A 26,461-nucleotide genomic window follows, 5' to 3' on the forward strand; every position below is an offset into this window, starting at 1 on the left:
AGTCGTCGTTGTCTTCTTCTTCTTCTGTGGACTTTATATGTCGGTTGGCAAACAACTTTAAAATAAAAGTTGGTTCAACACAGTGGAGGGTAATTTTGACCCAAGGACAACAGACCTCAGTTCATCTTTCAATCATCCACGTGGGTATATGCTCCTTTAAACCATTGATGAAATGGGAGAGGCGAGCCCTTCAGCACGTCAAGTGTCAAATATAGAACTACGTTTTATTTTAGCGCCTGGCTACTCAGACAATAGAGAACATTACCAACACCTACACTCCGTATTTTCCACTGGCTGCCCAATGAGCAATGAGCTTGGCTGAAATACCTGCATTTTGGAGCTGCCTTACTCAAGAAAGCAAAAAAAAGACCATGTTTGTATGCGACTTTATTAACACAATGATTGTTTCGTTTCTTTACTGACACGTATTAATGCCAAAATAACATGCAAAACAGGCAAGCCCCCCCAAAGAAACCACAGCGATCAGGCTGGTTCCACCAGGCCAGAGGTGGAAAAAGTACAGAAAATGACTCAAGTAAAAGTGAAAGTCACCCAGAAAAATACTACTTGACTAAAAGTATAAAAGTATTTGGTTTTAAATATACTTATATTTTAGCAAATACATTTACTTTTGATGCTAAAGTATCAAAAATAAAAATAAATGTATAAATCATTTCAAATTCCTTACATTTAGCAAACCAAACGGCACCATTTTCTGTTTTTTTTCTTTATTTACTGAAAGCCAGGGTCACACTCCAACACTCAGACATCATTTACAAAGGAAGCATGCCTGTTTAGTGAGTCAGATCGGAGGCAGATGACCAGGGATGTTCTCTTGATAAGTGCATGAATTGGACAATTTGTCCTGTCCTGATAAGCATTCAAAATGCAATGAGTACTTTTGGGTCTCAGGGAAAATGTACTGTATATATAATGTGTTCTTTTTGAGTTTTCGTTTTCATTTTAATCATTACACCATTTACATTGAAAGGAAATATTTTAATCATTTAAAAATATCAATCAAGGCATTTGCTACTGTAATTCTGTAAAACATATTTTGTAATTTTTCTTTATTAATTTTTTTATTTTATTTCACCTTTATTTAACCAGGTAAGCCAGTTGAGAACAAGTTCTCATTTACAACTGCAACCTGGCCAAGATAAAGCAAAGCAGTGCGATAAAAACAACAACACAGAGTTACATATGGGGTAAAACAAAACATAAAGTCAAAAATACAACAGAAAATATATATACAGTGTGTGCAAATGTAGCAAGTTATGGAGGTAAGGCAATAAATAGGCTATAGTGCAAAATAATTACAATTAGTATTAACACTGGAATGATAGATGTGCAAGAGATGATGTGCAAATAGAGATACGGGGGTGCAAATGAGCAAAATAAATAACAATATAGGGATGAGGTAGTTGGGCGGGCTAATTTCAGATGGGCTGTGTACAGGTGCAGTGATCGGTAAGGTGCTCTGACAACTGATGCTTAAAGTTAGTGAGGGAGATAAGTGTCTCCAGCTTCAGAGATTTTTGCAATTTGTTCCAGTCATTGGCAGCAGAGAACTGGATGGAATGGCGGCCAAAGGAGGTGTTGGCTTTGGGATGACCAGTGAGATATACCTGCTGGAGCGCATACTACGGGTGGGTGTTGCTATGGTGACCAATGAGCTAAGATAAGGCGGGGATTTGCCTAGCAGTGATTTATAGATGGCCTGGAGCCAGTGGGTTTGGCGACGAATATGTAGTGAGGACCAGCCAACAAGAGCGTACAGGTCACAGTGGTGGGTAGTATATGGGGCTTTGGAGACAAAACGGATGGCACTGTGATAGACTACATCCAATTTGCTGAGTAGAGTGTTGGAGGCTATTTTGTAAATGACATCGCCGAAGTCAAGGATCGGTAGGATAGTCCGTTTTACGAGGGCATGTTTGGCAGCATGAGTGAAGGAGGCTTTGTTGCGAAATAGGAAACCGATTCTAGATTTAACTTTGGATTGGAGATTCTTTATGTGAGTCTGGAAGGAGAGTTTACAGTCTAACCAGACACCTAGGTATTTGTAGCTGTCCACATACTCTAGGTCAGACCCGTCGAGATTAGTGATTCTAGTCGGGTGGGCGGGTGCCAGCAGCGTTCGATTGAAGAGCATGCATTTAGTTTTACTAGTGTTTAAGAGCAGTTGGAGGCTACTGAAGGAGTGTTGTATGGCATTGAAGCTCGTTTGGAGGTTTGTTAACACAGTGTCCAATGAAGTGCCAGATGTATACAAAATGGTGTCGTCTGCGTAGAGGTGGATCTGAGAGTCACCAGCAGCAAGAGCGACATCATTGATATACACGGAGAAAAGAGTCGGCCCAAGAATTGAACCCTATGGCACCCCCATAGAGACTGCCATAGGTCCAGACAACAGGCCCTCTGATTTGACACATTGAACTCTATCTGAGAAGTAGTTGGTGAACCAGGCGAGGCAGTCATTTGAGAAACCAAGGCTATTTAGTCTGCCAATAAGAATGCGGTGGTTGACAGAGTCGAAAGCCTTGGCCAGGTCGATGAAGACGGATGCACAGTACTGTCTATTATCGATCGCGGTTATACATTGAAATCAAATATTTCCTACTTTTCCTGTCCTGCTAAGCATTCAAAATGTGATGAGTATTTTGGGGTTTCAGGGAAAATGTATGAAGTAAAAAGTACATAATTTTCTTTCGGAATGTAGTAAAGTAAAAGTAAAAGTTGTCCAAAATATAAATCGTAAAGTAGAGTACAGATACCCCCAAAAAATGACTTAAGTAGTACTTTAAAGTATTTTTACTTAAGTACTTTACACAACTGCCCAGGCTAGGTTGGTGGTGGGTGAGGGGGGTATCACGTGGGTTCCCTGTGCCTAAACTTAACCAATCACATTCATTTTCTGCCCCTGAGGCAGATCTGCTTTTATAGCAGGATGACTGGAATTGCTTACATAAACTCAACCAATTACATTTCTTGCCTAAACTTAAACTATCACATGAGTTTCTGCCTTCGAGATAGAGTTGCCCTGAACAAGATACTGAATAAGTCAAACTCTAATATGCTCTAAATACCTCTTATGCTTTTAAATAAATTATTGTGTGTACACATGAATATCCAACAGATTGTGAACAACTAGCTATTTTATTGTTTTTGCAAGTAATTCAATCAATAGAGTGTGGAATACATGCCAGTCCACAGTCCTAAATACCTAATCATAAAAAATAGTAAATACAGAGAATACCATAGTGATCATAAAAAAACAGGAAGATTTTTGAGTGAATAACCTTAGTATTTCCACAACGCTGGTAATTGCTACTAAGCTGATGTCACTGACTACAATTACAATAAACAAAAAGCTATTAAGCTGTGAAAAGGGAAACCTTGATATAAAATCTACATTGTGGTAAATATGATTTGATGAGCCACTTCTCTGTGTCTCCAGAGACAGGGATGTAATCATGCATGTTATATACAGTATAATGTGTTCTTTTTGTGTGGTATTTTTTATTTTACTCATTACATCATTTACATTGAAAGGAAATTATTTTAATTTTAATCATTAGAAAATAGCAATCAAACATTTGCTTCTGTAATTCTGTAAAACATTGAAATCAAACATTTGCTAGGGTAATTCTGTTAAAACATTGAAATCAAACATCTGCTACTGTAATTCTGTTAAAACATTGAAATCAAACATTTGTTAGTGTAATTCTGTTAAAACATTGAAATTAAACATTTGCTACTGTAATTTTGTTAAAACAATGACATGTTCTAACATTTGATTTGTCTGAAAAAATTTTTATTTGTTTGAACGGTCACTTAATTTTCACAAGACACAACGTTTTATTGTTTTAATTTTTTTCTTCTTCTGTGGTATAGTACTGACTGGTGTGTAGAGTACTGACTGGTGTGTATAGTATTGACTGGTGTGTATAGTAAACTATTGAAACACACGTTGCTATCACTCTTTCACTCATTTCACCTTTGTTTTCTGAATACCTAGAGTGCTCTTGCTACTAATTTCCATCACTCAAACTCAGTTTGCCATACCCCTCTGACATATATCTTACTTTGTCTATAATACCTTCAGCATTCTCCAAGATTGCCTTACCCCCCTTCCAGACTGCCTTACCCTCCTCCCAGACTGCCTTACCCTCCTCCCAGACTGCCTCAGCTGCTTTCTCTGCTGCCTCTCCTGGTGTCTCTGCATCCTCTGCTGCAGCAGCTCCTACTATCCCCCCTCTTATTCCTCCTGCTAATGCTGCTGTCCCAGCAACAGCTATGCCTAACCCCATACCCACTCCAATGGTTGCCCCTGTCTCCACCAAAACTACAACTCCCATCTCTACAGCAGCTGCTGATCCTCCTCCTGCTGCTGCTGCTGCTGCTACTGCATTACTTAAGGTTATCAGTGGCTTTGCAAGAAGTAAAAGTACTATTGCTAATGACCCTGCAACCCCTAGTAGAGCTCCTACCACTACACCTGTTGCTACCCCTGACAATTTGATGAGGAGCTTCTTTCTCGTTCTATCCTTAGCTTGTTTTTGGATCTCTTCCTCTGACATCTGTCTGTTTGACTCCCTAAGACTCACTATCTCTACTTGTATTTCTCCCTCTACTGCTTTAAGCATCTCGTTGGTGTAGCATCCTCCTCCATTCTCTCTCACCATCTTCTCTATGGTGTTGAGTAGCTCTGCTACTTGGTACTGGTTGTTCCTGTACTGATCCTGCTGATTGGTGCTCCAGTATTTGTTGTCGATGACGTGACAGCGGCCTCCACATCTCTTCACAAGCTCACTCAGTTTCTCATTTGTTTTCACAAAATCCTGAATAGTTTGTCCTTCAGGAAGCTGGTCACCATAAGTGAAGAGAACTGTGGCGTAATTGAAGGCCTCTGGTGAAAAACATTTCTCAATTTCTGCAATGACTTGTTCCTCGTGGACTGTGTACCTGTCCACTCTAAGCACAATGAGAAAGGCATGTGGCCCTGGAGCACACTCTACAATACATTTCACTAGTTCAGGTTTCAGCTCCTCTTCAGAGATGTCTGTGTCAAAGAGTCCAGGTGTGTCCACTACAGTTATTTCTCTTCCATCGACGTAGTTGGTCTTTGCTTCACACTTGTGCGTTTTGGAGTTGGCTGAACTACCTATCTTGAACTCTTCCTTTCCTCCTCCTAAGATGGTGTTTCCTGCACTGCTTTTGCCCCATCCTGTTTTCCCCAGCAGCACAATCCTCATTGGGTTTAACTCTATAGGGAGGAAGGGCATCATTATGACTTAAATTACTTTTAATAATACTGTACATAGAATGTATAGTAATATACATGTATAATCACAAAGATCTCTAAAGGATCCCTGTGTCATTAATTTATTAATTGTTAACTAATTTCTTGTAAATAATTGTATCTTAAATAATACATTATTTTATTTCATTTAACTAGGCAAGTCAGTTAAGAACAGATTCTAATTTACAATAAAGGCCTACCCCGGCCAAACCCTCCCCTAACCCGGACGACGCTGGGCCAATTGTGCGCCGCCCTATGGGACTCCAGATTCCGTCCAGTTGTGATACATCCTGGGATAGAACCTTGGTCTGTAGTGACGCCTCTAGCACTGCGATGCAGTGCCTTACACCGCTGCGCCACTCAGTCCCCAACATTAAAGCTAGAGTCCTTAATTGAACCAATATCAAAGTGGTTACCCCACCTCTGTTTTGGTAAACAGCTGCGGGATGGGCTTGGAGAAATGTAACCACTTTCAAATTCATAGACAGAGCTACTATCTGACCCAAATTATAGTTGTAACAATGTTTTGAGGCTAAACAGTATTTGTTCACATTCACATTCTTTACAAACAGAGTAAAACAAGCATAGTTATATATTTTGGGGTCTGATGGTGCACGACTGGTGAATTAAGCTCATGAGGCATAAGTGTAACGATCCCGGCTGTCTGAGTCGGGTCCTGTCTGGTGACTAGTTTTTCCTGTTCGTAATCTCCAGTTTCCCGAGGGTTCGGGAACGCTCCGGGGAGCGCTCTGGTTTTCCGCACCTGCATCCCATCAGCAATCTGCACACCTGGTCCTGATCATCACCCTTCTTAGGCTCTGGCCGAACATCCAGTTCCTGCCGGATCGTTAGCTATGAACAGTATGTTTGTCAGCGTGTCAGCCTCTGAGCCCTTAGTTAGTTTTGTTGTTTTGCACCTTGTTACTTGCTGTGTACTGACCTCCGTTTTTGTTCTGTCTGCAGTCTCTCACCCGGAACCTTCACCCAACCTCTGCCTGATGGTCGGCGGCTGCCGAGCCAGTACCGGACCAACCACTGCACCCTCAACAACCCATCCACGCCACCCGCTCTGTTCCCTGGATTATTCAGCCTCACTCGGAATCTACTAAATAAACACTCACCTTTCTCTCAACGTACCTTGTCCTTGTCTGCTTCTGGGTTCTGGCATAGTAAACCGTGACAGAACGATCCGGCCAGTAATGAACCCAGCGGACCTGGACTCCGTTCGCCATGCTATTACCCAGCAGGAGAAGATGTTGGGCCATCATAGCACGGTACTACAGGAGATCGCGTTGTCAGTTCGGAACCTTTCTACCGGTCTGGCGGAGGTCCAGAACCAACGTAAGTGTCCGGTGGAGGATCCACTACCGGTTTCACCCATCTCGCCTGCCGCTTCTGAAGCTGTGTCCATCCGTGAGCCCAAGGTTCCGACGCGGATAAATATGAGGGGGAGCTGGGAAGATGCCGTTCCTTCCTTATGCAGTGTGGATTAGTGTTCGATCTACAGCCCTACTCTTATGCCACAGACAAGGCTAGGATAGCCTTTGTGATTGAGTTGCTGCGTGGTCGAGCGCTGGAGTGGGCTTCAGCCGTTTGGGAACGACAGGATCCCTGCATGGCTTCATACCAGGGGTTCACGGCCGAGATGAGGAAGCTCTTCGACCATTCCGTCCGAGGGAGGGACGCAGCTAGGCGCCTGTTTTCGCTTCGCCAAGGAACTCGCAGCGTGGCCGACTTCGTGATCGAGTTCAAGACGTTGGCTGTGGAGAGTGGGTGGAACGAGGAGTCGCTGCAAGCGGCCTTTACCAGGGTCTGTCGGAGCAGCTCAAGGATGAGTTGATCTCCTATCCGAGCCTAGTGACCTGGACAGCTTGGTAGCCTTGTCTATTCGGGTGGATAATCGAGTCCGAGAGCGAAGGAGGGAGAAGCAATGGGGTCCGTCCAATCGATCAGCTTCTCAGTTCCCAGTCGGGTCGGGTGGTGGACCAGAACACGTCGATCATTCTCCACCACAATGGATTAGTGGAGAGGTCCTCTCTCCCGATTCTGAACCCATGCAAGTGGGGCGGCACGGGTTAACCAAGGAGGAGCGTCAACATAGACGTAAGACCAACTGCGGCCTCTACTGTGGTAGCTCGGGACATTACATCTCCACTTGTTCCCGGCGGTCGTCAAACTGCCCGGCTCGCTAAAGTTGGGAGGACTTTTAGCGAGCCAGTTTCAACCTCTCAGTACCTCTGTCAGACCCCGTTTCCCGGCTACCCTTGTGAACAGGAATCAGAGCTTAGCGCTTAACGCTTTTATCGATTCAGGTGCCGATGGAAGCTTTCTTGATGCCGAAGTTGGTGGAACAGCTGGGGCTTTCCAAGGAGCAATTGCCGGAAGCCATTGAAGCGACCACTCTGAACGGCAGTAGTCTGGCACGTATCACGATGAGGACTGAACCGGTTAAGATGCGGTTGTCGGGGAATCATTCTGAGATGATTTCATTCTTCATTCTGCCGTCTTCCCATGTTCCTCTGGTTCTTGGATACCCCTGGCTGAAGGAACACAATCCCACGTTCGATTGGGTGACGGGCAAGGTAACGAGTTGGAGCCTTGATTGTCATGCTAACTGTCTCAAGACTGCCTGCCCCCATTCGGTTCCCAGTCAGGTGATTGAGGCTAAACCCCCAGATTTGTCCCTGGTTCCCGAGACATATCACGATTTGGGGGAAGTTTTCAGTAAGCAGAAGGCTCTGTCACTCCCCTCCCCACCCGACCATATGATTGTGCCATCAACCTGGTCCCTGGAGCTGTCTACCCCAAGGGAAGGTTATACAGTATCTCCCGACCTGAACGTGAGGCGTTGGAGACCTACATCAAGGAGTCCCTAGCTGCTGGTCTCGTTCGTCCCTCGTCATCACCCCTGGGGGCAGGATTCTTCTTTGTGGGTAAGAAGGATGGCTCTCTTCGACCGTGTATTGATTATCGGGGGTTGAATGACATCACGGTCAAGAACAAGTATCCCCTGCCCTTGATGAGTTCTGCCTTCGACTCCTTACAGGGTGCTACGGTGTTCACCAAGCTAGACCTACGCAATGCGTATCACCTGGTCCGGATCAGAGAGGGGGACGAGTGGTTGACGGGTTTCAATACACCGATGGGTCACTTCGAGTATCAGGTGATGCCGTTTGACTGACCAATGCTCCAGCGGTATTCCAGAGTATGGTGAACGACGTCCTGAGAGATATGATCGGTCTCTTTGTGTTTGTTTACCTGGATGACATTCTGATCTTCTCGAAGGAACCTTCCGACCACGTCCAGCATGTCCGGCAGGTTCTGCAGCGATTGTTGGAGAATCGCCTGTTCGTGAAGGCCGAGAAGTGCGAAGTTTCACGCCCACACGACATCCTTTCTCGGGTACATCATCTCCAGGGGAGAGATTAGGATGGACCAGGAGAAGGGTTAGAGCGGTTCTGGAGTGGGCCCAGCCCGGCACGAGATTGCAGCTCCAGAGATTTTTGGGGTTTGCGAATTTCACCGCAGATTCATCCGGGATTACAGCCGTGTGGCCGCTCCGTTAACTGCCTTGACTTCCAGTATCAGGACCTTCAAGTGGAATCCGGAGGCGGATCGAGCGTTTCTGGATTTGAAGAGGCGATTCACCAACGCACCGATCTCTCTCTCAACCGACACGGCCCGTCAGTTCGTCGTTGAAGTGGACGCGTCTGATGTGGGAGTTGGCGCCATCCTGTCGCAGCGATGCTCCACGGACAGTAAACTCCATCCCCTGCGCCTACTATCTCGTCGCCTTTCGCCTGCGGAGAGGAATTACGATGTGGGTAACCGGGAGCTTCGCGGTGAAACTTGCCTTGGAGGAGTGGCGCCACTGGTTGGAGGGGGCGGAGCAACCGTTTATTGTCTGGACTGACCACAAGAATCTTGCTTACGTGCAATCGGCTAAACGTCTCAACTCCCGTCAGGCCAGGTGGGCGTTGTTTTTCGGACGATTCAAGTTTGCCCTGACGTTCCGACCTGGATCTAAGAACGGCAAGGCGGACGCCTTGTCCCGGATGTTCTCCAAGACGGAGGAGAGTGGGTCCAAGACCGAGACAATTCTCCCCCGGAACTGCGTCGTGGGGAGCAGTTATGTGGAAGATTGAGGAGGAGGTGCTGGCGGCCCTTCGGACTCAGCCCGGTCCGGTAACGGTCCACCCGGTCGGTTGTTTGTGCCTGAGTCGGGTTCGTCCGGCTGTCCTCAAATGGTCCCACGCCAGCAAGATGGCTTGTCACCCTGGCGTGGCTCGGACAATGGCGTTTCTTCGCAGACGCTTTTTGGTGGCCTGCCATGGCCGAGAGATACTCGGGGGTTTGTTGCTGCCTGTCCAGTGTGTGCGCAGAATAAGAGTACCAATCGGCCCAGCTCTGGACTACTTCACCCCCTTCCCATTCCCCGCGACCATGGTCGCATCTGGCCCTGGACTTCGTCACTGGGTTGCCCGCTTCTGAGGGGAACACGGTCGTTCTGACTATCGTGGACAGATTCAGCAAGTTCGCCCACTTTGTGCCAATTGCCAAGCTTCCCTCTGCCTCGGAGACGTCCGAGATCCTGGTTAGGGAGGTTTTCAGGGTCCACGGTTTGCCCAGTGATATCGCTTTCCGACCGTGGCCCTCAGTTTACCTCTGCTGTCTGGAAGTCCTTCTGTTTGGCCATTGGAGCTACAGTCAGTCTCACATCTGGTTTTCACCCCCAATCCAATGGTCAGGCGGAGAGAGCCAACCAGAAGATGGAATCCACGCTACGCTGTCTGGTCTCTTCCAACCCCACCTCCTGGGTCTCTCAGTTGCCTTGGGTTGAGTATGCCCACAATACTCTTCCTACATCTGCCACTGGGATGTCTCCCCTTCCAGTGCCTGTATGGCTACCAACCTCCCTGTTTCCTTCTCAGGAGAAGGAGCTCTCAGTGCCTTCTGTTCAGGCCCATATTCGCTGTTGCCACCGGACCTGGCATCGGGCCAGAAAGGCACTCCTTAGAGTTTCGGACCGGTATCAGCTCCAGGCGAACCGTCGCCGGATCCCCGCTCCCACCTATACCATCGGAGATAGGGTTTGGTTGGCCACACGGGATCTTCCGTTACGGACTGAGTCTAGGAAGTTGTTACCGAAGTTCATTGGTCCGTTGTGGTGGAGAAGGTGATCAATCCAGTGGCAGTTCGACTCAAACTACCGAGGACGCCCAGAGTCCATCCCACCTTTCATGTCTCCTGCCTCAAGCCTGTCTTCCTCAGTCCTCTGTTGCCTCCTCCGCCTCCTCCTCCTCCTCCTCGGATGATCGGAGGTGGTCCTGCCTACACGGTGCGTCGCATCATGGATTCCAGACGGCGGGGCCGGGGTTTCCAGTATCTCGTGGACTGGGAGGGGTATGGCCCTGAGGAGAGGAGTTGGATTCCGCGGCGACAGGTCCTTGATGCGGACCTCATCAGTGACTTCTACCGCCTCCATCCTGGCGCTCCGGGGAGTCCGCCCGGTGGCGTCTGGCCGGAGGGGGGTACTGTAACGATCCCGGCTGTCTGAGTCGGGTCCTGTCTGGTGACTAGTTTTTCCTGTTCGTAATCTCCAGTTTCCCGAGGGTTCGGGAACGCTCCGGGGAGCGCTCTGGTTTTCCGCACCTGCATCCCATCAGCAATCTGCACACCTGGTCCTGATCATCACCCTTCTTAGGCTCTGGCCGAACATCCAGTTCCTGCCGGATCGTTAGCTATGAACAGTATGTTTGTCAGCGTGTCAGCCTCTGAGCCCTTAGTTAGTTTTGTTGTTTTGCACCTTGTTACTTGCTGTGTACTGACCTCCGTTTTTGTTCTGTCTGCAGTCTCTCACCCGGAACCTTCACCCAACCTCTGCCTGATGGTCGGCGGCTGCCGAGCCAGTACCGGACCAACCACTGCACCCTCAACAACCCATCCACGCCACCCGCTCTGTTCCCTGGATTATTCAGCCTCACTCGGAATCTACTAAATAAACACTCACCTTTCTCTCAACGTACCTTGTCCTTGTCTGCTTCTGGGTTCTGGCATAGTAAACCGTGACAATAAGATATATACTTCAAGAATCAATGGGTACATATCTTTAATTTAAAAGTCCAAAAATGTATGCATTAACTGCTGCTAGCTTAAAGGTTAATTAACAATAACTAACTAAATCAACTAAACTACATGACACAATTGCTAAACAAAACTACAAGCAATGAATAAGAAGACACTCTCCATGCTTGTTTTTCTGTATGAGTAAACGTGACTATTTGTTTGATCCAAAAGAGTGAAGGAACTTAGAAGCTCTCTGAACAACTTCTCTGCCTTTCTGTTATATTGTATCTAAAGTTTAAGTTCAGAGAAAATGTCCCACTTTGTTAATTTAATGGATCTTCCTAGATTCTCTATAGAGTATCTCTATGGCGAGGCTCCTCCTATACACTTCTCATTTGTAGCAGGCTAAATATAAGTGTTAATCTCGGGATCAAACTTTAATGTGACTTTCTGGCGTGATCAAATGATTTGATCTACTTCCCCAGATTCATATGAACTCGTGGATACCTTTTTTATGTATCTGTGTCAAATATGAAGGAAGTTAATAGATTGTTTTGCAAGCCAATGCTAATTAGTGTTAGTACAATGACTGGAAGTCTACAGGAATTGCTCTAACACTACTTAGCAAAACAGGTTCATCTGACTCTGGGGAAGTAGATAAAGGGCCTCATTGCCAACATCCCAAACTATCCCTTTAAAATGAGGGACAGATGCAAATGAATGAATAATCACGTGAAATAAATAATAATCTTCAGAATTGACTTTGTCAAAGCAACAAAATTACTAGGGCTTTAATTATGGTGAAAACTTGGATAAACGTTGGGTTTAAGTGCAATAAATCTTCCTAGAAGTCACAGAGAGGGCACGGAGGGACATGTCAAAATGCTGAATTTTGGCACTTTAGAAATCATAATACAAGTCAGATTTATTGAATTCTCCATGTGGTCTATATTAAAGGGCACTTCATTTAATATAACAGGCTTTTTAAATTAATTATTGGTGCACAATTTACATGGATTGACCATTATAGGTGTTGAGATGAAATAGCCTTCTGCATGTATTGTTGTGATGAAATACTGTTGAGATCGGAATATATTAAACAAATCTACATTCATAAAGTACTGAAGATTAACCAACTGAATGTAATGTTTATAAAGATTAAACATTTCAAGGTTTATATTCATGGTGGATCCCAGTTTTTGTCTGAGCATGTAACGGCTTCATTTGATGAGTGCACATGGCTAATGGAGTTTATTTGAGCTGAAGTGAGACCTTTAAGAAAATGGACATATCACTACCTTGTACCCCTTTCCGTTTTCTTGGTTTGGTTTGGATGTTTGTCTGATTTTAACTAGCGTGGTTTTTAGAGTAAAAAGTAAGACAATTATATTTATGGAAACAAAGCAATTGAACAGAATTGAGAAAAGGGAATGTGTTGAAACGTAATAAATTAAAGTATTTTGTTGTTTGCCTCAGCTTCACTCTGACTGCCCAACCCAGACCTAGAACCTGCCACTTTTCCAACTTTTGACACTTAAATATTTGTAGTCCATCCCAGGCTTCTGAAACAACCTCACATCATAACCACCTGCACCTAGTTCCTCTAGTCAAGGACTCCATAGTCTAGAAGTCAGTCATCAGAAGATAAGCAATAGTAGCAGAATTAGTCTAGTCCTGATTTAATTAAAGCTCTGACCGGGAAACCGCCCCATAATGTCATCTAAAATGTAAAATGTGTTCTGTTTAACAAGCACTCACCAGAAGATGAAGCCATCTTCTCATGAAGACAAGTATCCTCTACTCAAATGACAGAATGTGAACTTAAAACAATCTATTTAGCTGTGTCTAAAGGTTGACTGCTATGAGGAAGGAATGGCGTGTTGAAACCTGTACGTGTTACGTCAGATGTGCCAAAATAAACATCTCTCTCCTGGATAAGCTTTTGCATATCCAGTCCTATCAGATCTGTGAAGGGGAGTAAATGAGAGCAGAGGGGAGTGAATATCTTCCTGGAATGAAACAGAGCCATTGTCTCTCTTGTTTTCTCTGTAGTTCCCCGTAACTAGGTGACTTGTCATACAGTACCACTGACCTTGGTATTTGATCCCCTGCTGATTCTGTACGTTTGCCCACTGACAAATAAATGATCAGTCTATAATTTTAATGGTAGGTTTATTTGAACAGTGAGAGACAGAATAACAACAACGAAAATCCAGAAAAACGCATGTCAAAAATGTTAGAAATTGATTTCCATTTTAATGAGGGAAATAAGTATTTGACCCCCTCTCAATCAGAAAGATTTCTGGCTCCCAGGTGTCTTTTATACAGGTAACGAGCTGAGATTAGGAGCACACTCTTAAAGGGAGTGCTCCTAATCTCAGTTTGTTACCTGTATAAAAGACACCTGTCCACAGAAGCCATCAATCAATCAGATTCCAAACTCTCCACTATGGCCAAGACCAAAGAACTCTCCAAGGATGTCAGGGACAAGATTGTAGACCTACACAAAGCTGGAATGGGCTACAAGACCATCGCCAAGCAGCTTGGTGAGAAGGTGACAACAGTTGGTGCGATTATTCGCAAATAGAAGAAACACAAAAGAACTGTCAGTCTCCCTTGGCCTGGGGCTCCATGCAAGATCTCACCTCGTGGAGTTGCAATGATCTTGAGAACGGTGAGGAATCAGCCCAGAACTACACGGGAGGATCTTGTCAATGATCTCAAGGCAGCTGGGACCATAGTCACCAAGAAAACAATTGGTAACACACTACGCCGTGAAGGACTGAAATCCTGCAGCGCCCGCAAGGTCCCCCTGCTCAAGAAAGCACACATACAGGCCCGTCTGAAGTTTGCCAATGAACATCTGAATGATTCAGAGGAGAACTGGGTGAAAGTGTTGTGGTCAGATGAGACCAAAATCGAGCTCTTTGGCAACAACTCAACTCGCCATGTTTGGAGGAGGAGGAATGCTGCCTATGATCCCAAGAACACAATCCCCACCGTCAAACATGGAGGTGGAAACATTATGCTTTGGGGGTGTTTTTCTGCTAAGGGGACAGGACAACTTTACACCCGTACCTGTATAGGGGTTGAATATTAAATTGGAACATAGTAAAAGCCAATTGATGGTCAATCTGGCAACTGTATAGTCCGTACAGCATTTACTGCGATGCGGCCTCTGCAGATGTCAGGGCATTCATACTTCTTCTGCTTCGTGGAGCAGAGCTGTTGTGAAGGAAGTTGTCAAGGAAGTGAGTTTGTGTTCATACAGGACGTACCGCCCTTTTTTGTTGTCTGAGTAGGGGAAATGCTGTAAATTAAGATGACTATGTATTTAGAAATATGAGACTTTGAGGATTATAATAAATACCACGTTGATGTCATACAAGCAAGCCAAACACCCGTGAATCCAAATGTGCACTTCTAGTTTCCAAATCATAAAACTAATGTTATATACAATGTCAACTATGTTTGATTTACAGTTACAAGATGACATCGGGTCATACCCTGGGTTATTCTGAACAGAATGAGCCTATTTGTATTTGTATTTGTATTTATTATGGATCCCCATTAGCTGCTGCCAAGGCAGCTACTCCTCCTGGGATCCAGCAAAATTAAGGCAGTTATACATTTTTAAAAACATTACATTACATTCATAACAGATTTCACAGCATTCAAAGTGTGTGCCCTCAGGCCCCTACTCCACTACCACATATCTACAACACAAAATCCATGTGTATGTGTGTGTATAGAGCGTATGTTATCATGTGTGTGTATGAATGTGTCTGTGCCTATGTTTGTGTTGCTTCACAGTCCCTGCTGTTCCATAAGGTGTATTTTTAATCTGTTTTTTAAATCTGATTCTACTGCTTGCATCAGTTACCTGATGTGGAATAGAGTTCCATGTAGTCATGGCTCTATGTAGTACTGTTCTGGACTTGGGGACTGTGAAGAGACCTCTGGTGGCATGTCTTGTGGGGTATGCATGGGAGTCTGAGCTGTGTGCCAGTCGTTCAAACAGACAGCTCGGTGCTTTCAACATGTCAACACCTCTCACAAACACAAGCAGTGATGAAGTCAATCTCTCCTCCACTTTGAGCCAGGAGAGATTGACATGCATATTATTAATGTTTGCTCTCTGTGTACATCCAAGGGCCAGCCGTGCTGCCCTGTTTTGAGCCAATTGCTTCAGTCCCTCTTTGTGGTACCTGACCACACAACTGAACAGTAGTCCAGGTGCGATAAAACTAGAGCTTGTAGGACCTGCCTTGTTGATAGAGCTGTTAAGAAGGAAAGAGTAGAGCTTTATTATGGACAGACTTCTCCCCATCTTAGCTACTGTTGTATCAATATGTTTTGACCATGACAGTTTACAATCCAGGGTTACTCCAAGCAGTTTAGTCACCTCAACTTGCTCAATGATGACAGTAGATATCACTATATATCAATGATGACAGTAGATATCACTATATCAGTGATGACAGTCTATATCACTATATATCAATGATTGCATTCAATATCACTGTATAGCAATGATGACAGTAGATATCAATATATATCAAGGATGACAGTAGATATCACTATATATCAATGATGACAATAAACTGCACTGTATAGCAATGATGGAAGTCATGGCAACCAATACTCTAGACTTCTAAATCGCTCAGTGGAGTTTTCCTTATTCAATCTTGTTCTGAGGTAAGGTCTGCCTCTAGGGCAGAATTAATGTGATTGGTTGGGTGAAAGCTCAACAGTCAGTGGGTGGATCTTTTCAGCGACCCGTGAGAGTGGAAATAAGAAAAGGCCTCACTACGAGACAGGTTGGTGGTAGCCTGGTGGAAACAGCCTGATCACTGCGTTCACCATTCTGTTTCACTTCACGAATCAGTTTGGCCTTTCTCAAATAGATGGGCGTTTAGAATAAGTTAGAAAATGGCCGGTCCAATCAGAATCCTCTCAAAAACAATGTGTGGGTTTAGGACAAAATCCCACTTTGCCAAACACTGTGCTTTGAAATGGGCTGTCCTCTGATTGGTTGAAAGTGATCTGATTGGTTGAAAGAGAACAGTGACGATTTTAGCATGTAAATCTTGGCGGGCACACAAAACCAAAAATGTGGGATGAATGCCAGCAAAGCCACCACATTACACTACACGACACAACACTAAACAATACATTAATTGAACTATAACGGTGACAAACGTTGCCCACAAACTGTTAGGGCCTACATAAAGCTGTCCCAACAGCAGTCCCAACAGCAGTCCCAACACCTTACCACTGCTACACCTGGCTATCAGTGGATCCTTGTCTGGCAGCAAAACAGTTCATTCAGCCTCATTTACAGCCTTTAAAAAAAACAACTAAGCTGATATGGCTGATTTGCTTAAACAAATGTGGTTTCTACTGACTATTGAGATGTACAAACTATGGCATAAGAGGACAACAAGCGGATAAGAGGCAATCTGAAATTTCGATTAAGACATTAATAAGCGAGCTAGGATGGACATAGTCAATATAACTATTTGTTCAGCACTACAAATGTACAGCGACAGAATTCAGAACATGGAACGTTCTTACAGTGTTCTCCCTGTACACCAAGTCAGAACCATAGGATATATAAAGGGGGCATATAAGCATACAATGAAAGCACTGTCAAGTGGCTGATGTGGATGCGGTGTTGGAGTCAGGCGCAGGACACAGAAGCTTAGTCGATCCGACTTTAATAGTCACAGGAGCAAAATACAAATCCAACGGGCCTCATAAACAGGAGGCGAGCGAATACGCAAAACAGTGCGTAAAGTGCGAACAGCACTAACAATAAGAAAACAAATAACCTACACCAACAGACAGGCGTACAACGACACACAACTACAAACAAAACCAAAGGAAACTTATAGGTGACATAATCAATATGTGATATGGAACAGGTGCACTAATCAGACAAAACCAAACAAACATAGATAACATAAAACGGTGGCAGCTAGTACTCCGGGGACGACGAACGCCGAAGCCTGCCCGAACAAGGAGGAGGAGCAGCCTCGGGCGGGAATTGTGACAGTACCCCCCTTGACGCGCGGCTCCAGCCGTGCGCCGACACCCGCCTCGGGGACGGCCAGGAGGACGTGGAGCAGGGGCGCGAGGGATGACTACGATGGAACTCAGTCAGGAGGGATGGATCTAGAATGTCCCTCCTAGGCACCCAGCACCGTTCCTCCGGACCGCACCCCTCCCACTCCACGAGATATTGTAGACCCCCATCCGACGTCTCGAATCCACGATGGACCGGACTGAGTACGCCGGAGCCCCCTCGATGTCCAGTGGGGGCGGAGGGGTCTCTCTTATCTCACTCTCCTGGAGTGGACCAGCTACCACCGGCCTGAGGAGAGACACATGGAATGAGGGGTTAATGTGATAGTCATTAGGCAGTTGCAACATGTAACACACCTCATTCAATCTCCTCAGGACTTTAAATGGCCCCACTAACCGCCGGCCAAGCTTCCGGCAGGGCAGGCGAAGGGGCAGGTTTCGAGTCGAGAGCCAGACTCGATCTCCAGGGGCGTAGACTGGACCCTCACTGCGGTGGAGGTCGGCGCTCGCCTTCTGCCTGCGGATGGCCCGCTGCAGATGTACGTGGGCAGCGTTCCACGTCTCCTCCGAGCGCTGAAACCACTCATCCACCGCAGGAGCCTCGATCTGGCTCTGATGCCATGGTGCCAGAACCGGCTGATAACCTAACACACACTGAAAAGGGGTAGAAGGATTACTTTATCCTATCCCAGGTATTCCTTAAAGAGGTGGGGTTTCAAATGTCTCCGGAAGGTGGTGAGTGACTCCGCTGTCCTGGCGTCGTGAGGGAGCTTGTTCCACCATTGGAGTGCCAGAGCAGCGAACAGTTTTGACTGGGCTGAGCGGGAACTATGCTTCCGCAGAGGTAGGGGAGCCAGCAGGCCAGAGGTGGATGAACGCAGTGCCCTCGTTTGGGTGTAGGGACTGATCAGAGCCTGAAGGTACGGAGGTGCCGTTCCCCTCACAGCTCCGTAGGCAAGCACCATGGTCTTGTAGCAGATGCGAGCTTCAACTGGAAGCCAGTGGAGTGTGCGGAGGAGCGGGGTGACGTGAGAGAACTTGGGAAGGTTGAACACCAGACGGGCTGCGTCATTCTGGATGAGTTGTTGGGGGTTTAATGGCACAGGCAGGGAGCCCAGCCAACAGCGAAGTTGCAGTAATCCAGACGGGAGATGACAAGTGCCTGGATTAGGACCTGTGCCGCTTCCTGTGTAAGGCAGGGTCGTACTCTCCGAATGTTGTAGAGCATGAACCTACAGGATCGGGTCACCGCCTTGATGTTAGTGGAGAACGACAGGGTGTTGTCCAGGGTCACGCCAAGGCTCTTCGCACTCTGGGAGGAGGACACAACGGAGTTGTCAACCGTGATGGCGAGATCATGGAACGGGCAGTCCTTCCCCGGGAGGAAGAGCAGCTCCGTCTTGCCGAGGTTCAGCTTGAGGTGGTGATCCGTCATCCATACTGATATGTCTGCCAGACATGCAGAGATGCGATTCGCCACCTGGTTATCAGAAGGTGGAAAGGAGAAGATTAGTTGTGTGTCGTCAGCGTAGCAATGATAGGAGAGGCCATGTGAGGATATGACAGAGCCAAGTGACTTGGTGTATAGCGAGAATAGGAGAGGGCCTAGAACTGAGCCCCTGGGGGGACACCAGTGTTGAGAGCACGTGGTGCGGAGACAGCTTCTCGCCACGCCACTTGGTAGGAGCGACCGGTCAGGTAGGACGCAATCCAAGAGTGAGCCGCGCCGGAGATGCCCAGCTCGGAGAGGGTGGAGAGGAGGATCTGATGGTTCACAGTATCAAAGGCAGCAGACAGGTCTAGAAGGACAAGAGCAGAGGAGAGAGAGTTAGCTTTAGCAGTGCGGAGAGCCTCTGTGACACAGAGAAGAGCAGTCTCAGTTGAATGACCAGTCTTGAAACCTGACTGGTTTGGATCAAGAAGGTCATTCTGAGAGAGATAGCAAGAGAGTTGGCTAAAGACGGCACGCTCAATAGTTTTGGAGAGAAAAGAAAGAAGGGATACTGGTCTGTAGTTGTTGACATCAGAGGGATCGAGTGTTGGTTTTTTGAGAAGGGGTGCAACTCTCGCTCTCTTGAAGACGGAAGGGACATAGCCAGCGGTCAAGGATGAGTTGATCAGCGAGGTGAGGTAAGGGGAGAAGGTCACCGGAGATGGTCTGGAGAAGAGAGGAGGGGATAGGGTCAAGCGGGCAGGTTGTTGGGCGGCCTGCCGTCACAAGTCGCAAGATTTTATCTGGAGAGAGAGGGGAGAAAGAAGTCAAAGCATAGGGTAGGGCAGTGTGAGCAGGACCAGCAGTGTCATTTGACTTAACAAACGAGGATCGGATGTCGTCAACCTTCTTTTCAAAATGGTTGACGAAGTCATCCACAGAGAGGGAGGAGGGGGGATTCAGCAGGGAGGATAATGTGGCAAAGAGCTTCCCTAGGGTTAGAGGCGGATGCTTGGAATTTAGAGTGGTAGAAAGTGGCCTTAGCAGCAGAAACAGATGAAGAAAATGTAGAGAGAAGGGAGTGAAAAGATGCCAGGTCTGCAGGGAGTCTAGTTTTCTTCCATTTCCGCTCAGCTGCCCGGAGCTCTGTTCTGTGAGCTCGCAATGAGTCATCAAGTACACATAAATATCCAACAGATTGTGAAAAACTAGCTATTTTATTGTTTTTGCAAGTAATTCAATCAATAGAGTGTGGAATACATGCCAGTCCACAGTCCTAAATACCTAATCATTAAAAATAGTAAATACAGAGAATACCATAGTGATCATAAAAAAACAGGAACATTTTTGAGTGAATAAACGTAATATTTCCACAATGCTGGTAATTGCTACTAAGCTGATGTCACTGACTACACTTACATAAACTAAAAGCTATTAAGCTGTGAAAAGGGAAGCATTGATATAAAATCTACATTGTGGTAAATATAATTTTATGAGCCACTTCTCTGTGTCTCCAGAGACAGGGATGTAATCATGCATGTTATATACAGTATAATGTGTTCTTTTTGTGTGGTATTTTTTATTTTACTCATTACATCATTTTCATTGAAAGGAAATTATTTTCATTTTAATCATTAGAAAATAGCAATCAAACATTTGCTTCTGTAATTCTGTAAAACATTGAAATCAAACATTTGCTAGGGTAATTCTGTTAAAACATTGAAATCAAACATCTGCTACTGTAATTCTGTTAAAACATTGAAATCAAACATTTGTTAGTGTAATTCTGTTAAAACATTGACATGTTCTAACATTTGATTTGTCTGAAAAAAAATTTATTTGTTTGAACGGTCACTTAATTTTCACAAGACACAACGTTTTATTGTTCTTATTTTTTTCTTCTTCTGTGGTATAGTACTGACTGGTGTGTATAGTACTGACTGGTGTGTATAGTAAACTATTGAAACACACGTTGCTATCACTCTTTCACTCATTTCACCTTTGTTTTCTGAATACCTAGAGTGCTCTTGCTACTAATTTCCATCACTCAAACTCAGTTTGCTGTACCCCTCTGTCATATATCTTACTTTGTCTATAAAACCTTCAACCTCCTCCCAGACTGCCTTACCCTCCTCACAGACTGCCTCAGCTGCTTTCTCTGCTGCCTCTCCTGGTGTCTCTGCATCCTCTGCAGCAGCAGCTCCAACTATCCCCCCTCTTATTCCTCCTGCTAATGCTGCTGTCCCAGCAACAGCTATGCCTAACCCCGTACACACTCCAATGGTTGCCCCTGTCTCCACCAAAACTACAACTCCCATCTCTACAGCAGCTGCTGATCCTTCTGCTGCTGCTGCTCCTCCTGCTGATCCTCCTCCTAATGCTTCACTGATAACTAAGGTTATCAGTGGCTTTGCAAGAAGTAAAAGTACTATTGCTAATGACCCTGCAACCCCCAGTAGAGCTCCTACCACTACACCTGTTGCTATCCCTGACAATTTGATGAGGAGCTTCTTTCTCGTTCTATCCTTAGCTAGTTTTTCGATCTCTTCCTCTGACATCTGTCTGTTTGACTCCCTAAGACTCACTATCTCTACTTGTATTTCTCTCTCTACTGCTTTAAGCATCTCGTTGGTGTAGCATCCTCCTCCATTCTCTCTCACCATCTTCTCTATGGTGTTGAGAAGCTCTGCTACTTGGTACTGGTTGTTCCTGTACTGATCCTGCTGATTGGTGCTCCAGTATTTGTTGTCGATGACATGACAGCGGCCTCCACATCTCTTCACAAGCTCACTCAGTTTCTCATTTGTTTTCACAAAATCCTGAATAGTTTGTCCTTCAGGAAGCTGGTCACCATAAGTGAAGAGAACTGTGGCGTAATTGAAGGCCTCTGGTGAAAAACATTTCTCAATTTCTGCAATGACTTGTTCCTCGTGGACTGTGTACCTGTCCACTCTAAGCACAATGAGAAAGGCATGTGGCCCCGGAGCACACTCTACAATACATTTCACTAGTTCAGGATTCAGCTCCTCTTCAGGGACGACTGTGTCAAAGAGTCCAGGTGTGTCTACTACAGTGAGTTTTCTTCCATTGATTTCCTTGGTCTTTGCTTCACACTTGTGCGTTTCGGAGATGGCTGAACTACCGATCTTGAACTCTTCCTTTCCTCCTCCTAAGATGGTGTTTCCTGCACTGCTTTTGCCGCTTCCTGTTTTCCCCAGCAGCACAATCCTCATTGGGTTTAACTCTATAGGGAGGAGGGGCATCATTAGGACTTAAATTACTTTAAATGATACTGTACATAGAATGTATAGTAATATACATGTATAATCACAAAGATCTCTAAAGGATCCCTGTGTCATTAATTAATTAATTGTTAACTAATTTCTTGTAATTAATTGTATCTTAAATAATACATTATTTTATTTCATTTAACTAGGCAAGTCAGTTAAGAACAGATTCTTATTTACAATGAAGGCCTACCTCGGCCAAACCCTCCCCTAACCCGGATGACGCTGGGCCAATTGTGCGCCGCCCTATGGGACTCCAGATTACGTCCAGTTGTGATACAGCCTGGGATAGAACCTTGGTCTGTAGTGACGCCTCTAGTACTGCGATGCAGTGCCTTACACCGCTGTGCCACTCAGTCCCCAACATTAAAGCTAGAGTCCTTAATTGAACCAATATCAAAGTGGTTACCCCACCTCTGTTTTGGTAAACAGCTGCGGGATGGGCTTGGAGAAATGTAACCACTTTCAAATTCATAGACAGAGCTACTATCTGACCCAAATTATAGTTGTAACAATGTTTTGAGGCTACACAGTATTTGTTCACATTCTTTACAAACAGAGTAAAACAAGCATAGTTATATATTTTGGGGTCTGATGGTGCACGACTGGTGAATTAAGCTCATGAGGCATAAGATATATACTTCAAGAATCAATGGGTACATATCTTTAATTTAAAAGTCCAAAAATGTATGCATTAACTGCTGCTAGCTTAAAAGTTAATTAACAATAACTAACTAAATCAACTAAACTACATGACACAATTGCTAAACAAAACTACAAGCAATGAATAAGAAGACACTCTCCATGCTTGTTTTCTGTATGAGTAAACGTGACTATTTGTTTGATCCAAAAGAGTGAAGGAACTTAGAAGCTCTCTAAACAACTTCTCTGCCTTTCTGTTATATTGTATCTAAAGTTTAAGTTCAGAGAAAATGTCCCACTTTGTTAATTTAATGGATCTTCCTAGATTCTCTATAGAGTATCTCTATGGCGAGGCTCCTCCTGTGCACTTCTCATTTGTAGCAGGCTAAATATAAGTGTTAATCTCGGGATCAAACTTTAATGTGACTTTCTGGCATCATCAAATGATTTGATCTGCTTCCCCAGATTCATATGAACTCGTGGATACCTTTTTTATGTATCTGTGTCAAATATGAAGGAAGTTAATAGGTTGTTTCGCAAGCCAATGCTAATTAGTGTTAGTGCAATGACTGGAAGTCTACAGGAATTGCTCTAACACTACTTAGCAAAACAGGTTCATCTGACTCTGGGGAAGTAGATAAAGGGCCTCATTGCCAACATCCCAAACTATCCCTTTAAAATGAGGGACAGGTGCAAATGAATGAATAATCACGTGAAATAAATAATAATCTTCAGAATTGACTTTGTCAAAGCAACAAAATTACTAGGGCTTTAATTATGGTGAAAACTTGGATAAATGTTGGGGTTAAGTGCAATAAATCTTCCTAGAAGTCACAGAGAGGGCACGGAGGGACATGTCAAAATGCTGAATTTTGGCACTTTAGAAATCATCAGATGTATTGAATTCTCCATGTGGTCTATATTAAAGGGCACTTCATTTAACATAACAGGCTTTTAAAATTAATTATTGGTGCACTATTTACATGGAATAACCATTATAGCTGTTGAGATTAAATAGCCTTCTGCATGTATTGTTGAGATGAAATACTGTTGAGATTGGAATATATTAAACAAATCTACATTCATGAAGTACTGAAGATTAACCAACTGAATTTAATATTTATAAAGAGTAAACATTTCAAGGTTTACATTCATGGTGGATCCCAGTTTTTGTCTGAGCATGTAACGGCTTCATTTGATGAGTGCACATGGCTAATGGAGTTTGTTTGAGCTGAAGTGAGACCTTTAAGAAAATGGACGTATCACTACCTTGTACCCCTTTCTGTTTTCTTGGTTTGGTTTGGATGTTTGTCTGATTTTAACTAGCGTGGTTTTTAGAGTAAAAAGTAAGACAATTATATTTATGGAAACAAAGCAATTGAACAGAATTGAGAAAAGGGAATGTGTTGAAACGTAATAATTAAAAAACATATAAATGTTTAAATTAAAGTATTTTGTTGTTTGCCTCAGCTTCACTCTGACTGGCCAACCCAGACCTAGAACCTGCCACTTTTCCAACTTTTGACACTTAAATATTTGTAGTCCATCCCAGGCTTCTGAAACAACCTCAGGTAATAACCACCTGCACCTAGTTCCTCTAATCAAGGACTCCATAGTCTAGAAGTCAGTAATCAGAAGATAAGCAATAGTAGCAGAATTAGTCTAGTCCTGATTTAATTAAAGCTCTGACCGGGAAACCGCCCCATAATGTCATCTAAAATGGAAAATATGTTCTGTTTAACAAGCACTCACCAGACGATGAAGCCATCTTCTCAGGAAGACAAGTATCCTCTACTCAAATGACAGAATGTGAACTTACAACAATCTATTTAGCTGTGTCTAAAGGTTTTCTGCTATGAGGAAGGAATGGCGTGTTGAAACCTGTACGTGTTACGCCAAATGTGCCAAAATAATCATCTCTCTCCTGGATAAGCTTTTACATATCCAGTCCTATCAGATCTGTGAAGGGGAGTAAATGAGAGAGGGGAGTGAATATCTTCCTGGAATGAAACACAGCCATTGTCTCTCTTGTTTTCTCTGTAGTTCCCCATAACTAGGTGACTTGTCATACAGTACCACTGACCTTGATTACAGTGAGGGAAAAAAGTATTTGATCCCCTGCTGATTTTGTACGTTTTCCCACTGACAAATAAATGATCAGTCTATAATTTTAATGATAGGTTTATTTGAACAGTGAGAGACAGAATAACAACAACAAAAATCCAGAAAAACGCATGTCAAAAATGTTATAAATGGATTTGCATTTTAATGAGGGAAATAAGTATTTGACCCCCTCTCAATCAGAAAGATTTCTGGCTCCCAGGTGTCTTTTATACAGGTAACGAGCTGAGATTAGGAGCACACTCTTAAAGGGAGTGCTCCTAATCTCAGTTTGTTACCTTGTATAAAAGACACCTGTCCACAGAAGCAATCAATCAATCAGATTCCAAACTCTCCACCATGGCCAAAACCAAAGAGCTCTCCAAGGATGTCAGGGACAAGATTGTAGACCTACACAAAGCTGGAATGGGCTACAAGACCATCGCCAAGCAGCTTGGTGAGAAGGTGACAACAGTTGGTGTGATTATTCGCAAATGGAAGAAACACAAAATAACTGTCAATCTCCCTCGGCCTGGGGCTCCATGCAAGATCTCACCTCGTGGAGTTGCAATGATCATGAGAACGGTGAGGAATCAGCCCAGAACTACACGGGAGGATCTTGTCAATGATCTCAAGGCAGCTGGGACCATAGTCACCAAGAAAACAATTGGTAACACACTACGCCGTGAATGACTGAAATCCTGCAGCGCCCGCAAGGTCCCCATGCTCAAGAAAGCACATATACAGGCCCGTCTGAAGTTTGCCAATGAACATCTGAATGATTCAGAGGAGAACTGGGTGAAAGTGTTGTGGTCAGATGAGACCAAAATCGAGCTCTTTGGCATCAACTCAACTTGCCGTGTTTGGAGGAGGAGGAATGCTGCCTATGATCCCAAGAACACAATCCCCACCGTCAAACATGGAGGTGGAAACATTATGCTTTGGGGGTGTTTTTCTGCTAAGGGGACAGGACAATTTCACCGCATCAAAGGGACGATGGACGGGGCCATGTACCGTCAAATCTTGGGTGAGAACCTCCTTCCCTCAGCCAGGGCATTGAAAATATATTCCAGCATGACAATGACCCAAAACACACGGCCAAGGCAACAAAGGAGTGGCTCAAGAAGAAGCACATTAAGGTCCTGGAGTGGCCTAGCCAGTCTCCAGACCTTAATCCCATAGAAAATCTGTGGAGGAAGCTGAAGGTTCGAGTTACCAAACGTCAGCCTCGAAACCTTAATGACTTGGAGAAGATCTGCAAAGAGGAGTGGGACAAAATCCCTCCTGAGATGTGTGCAAACCTGGTGGCCAACTACAAGAAACGTCTGACCTCTGTGATTGCCAACAAGGGTTTTGCCACCAAGTACTAAGTCATGTTTTGCAGAGGGGTCAAATACTTATTTCCCTCATTAAAATGCAAATCAATTGATAACATTTTTGACATGCGTTTTTCTGGATTTTGTTGTTGTTATTCTGTCTCTCACTGTTCAAATAAACCTACCATTAAAATTATAGACTGATCATGTCTTTGTCAGTGGGCAA

At 44.6% G+C, this 26,461-nt stretch overlaps 1 protein-coding gene across 1 annotated transcript; it reads right to left on the bottom strand.

The window, feature by feature from the left end:
* Positions 1-13,330: 13,330 nt before the first annotated feature.
* On the bottom strand, positions 13,331-22,123 carry LOC123483331 (GTPase IMAP family member 7-like). The gene is made up of 2 exons (XM_045213135.1): positions 21,551-22,123; positions 13,331-13,336 (listed from the first exon to the last, which is right to left on the bottom strand). The coding sequence occupies exons 1-2, from the start codon at positions 22,121-22,123 to the stop codon at positions 13,331-13,333; spliced, it is 579 nt and encodes a 192-aa protein (XP_045069070.1).
* Between the last annotated feature and the right edge of the window lie 4,338 nt (positions 22,124-26,461).

The sequence above is a fragment of the Coregonus clupeaformis genome, unplaced genomic scaffold, assembly GCF_020615455.1.
Source record: "Coregonus clupeaformis isolate EN_2021a unplaced genomic scaffold, ASM2061545v1 scaf0079, whole genome shotgun sequence".
NCBI lineage: Eukaryota > Metazoa > Chordata > Actinopteri > Salmoniformes > Salmonidae > Coregonus > Coregonus clupeaformis.

What these genes read in the sequence shown, in the direction of transcription:
- LOC123483331 (XM_045213135.1), bottom strand. Translation starts at nt 22,123, where the DNA reads ATGAGGATTGTGCTGCTGGGGAAAACAGGAAGCGGCAAAAGCAGTGCA.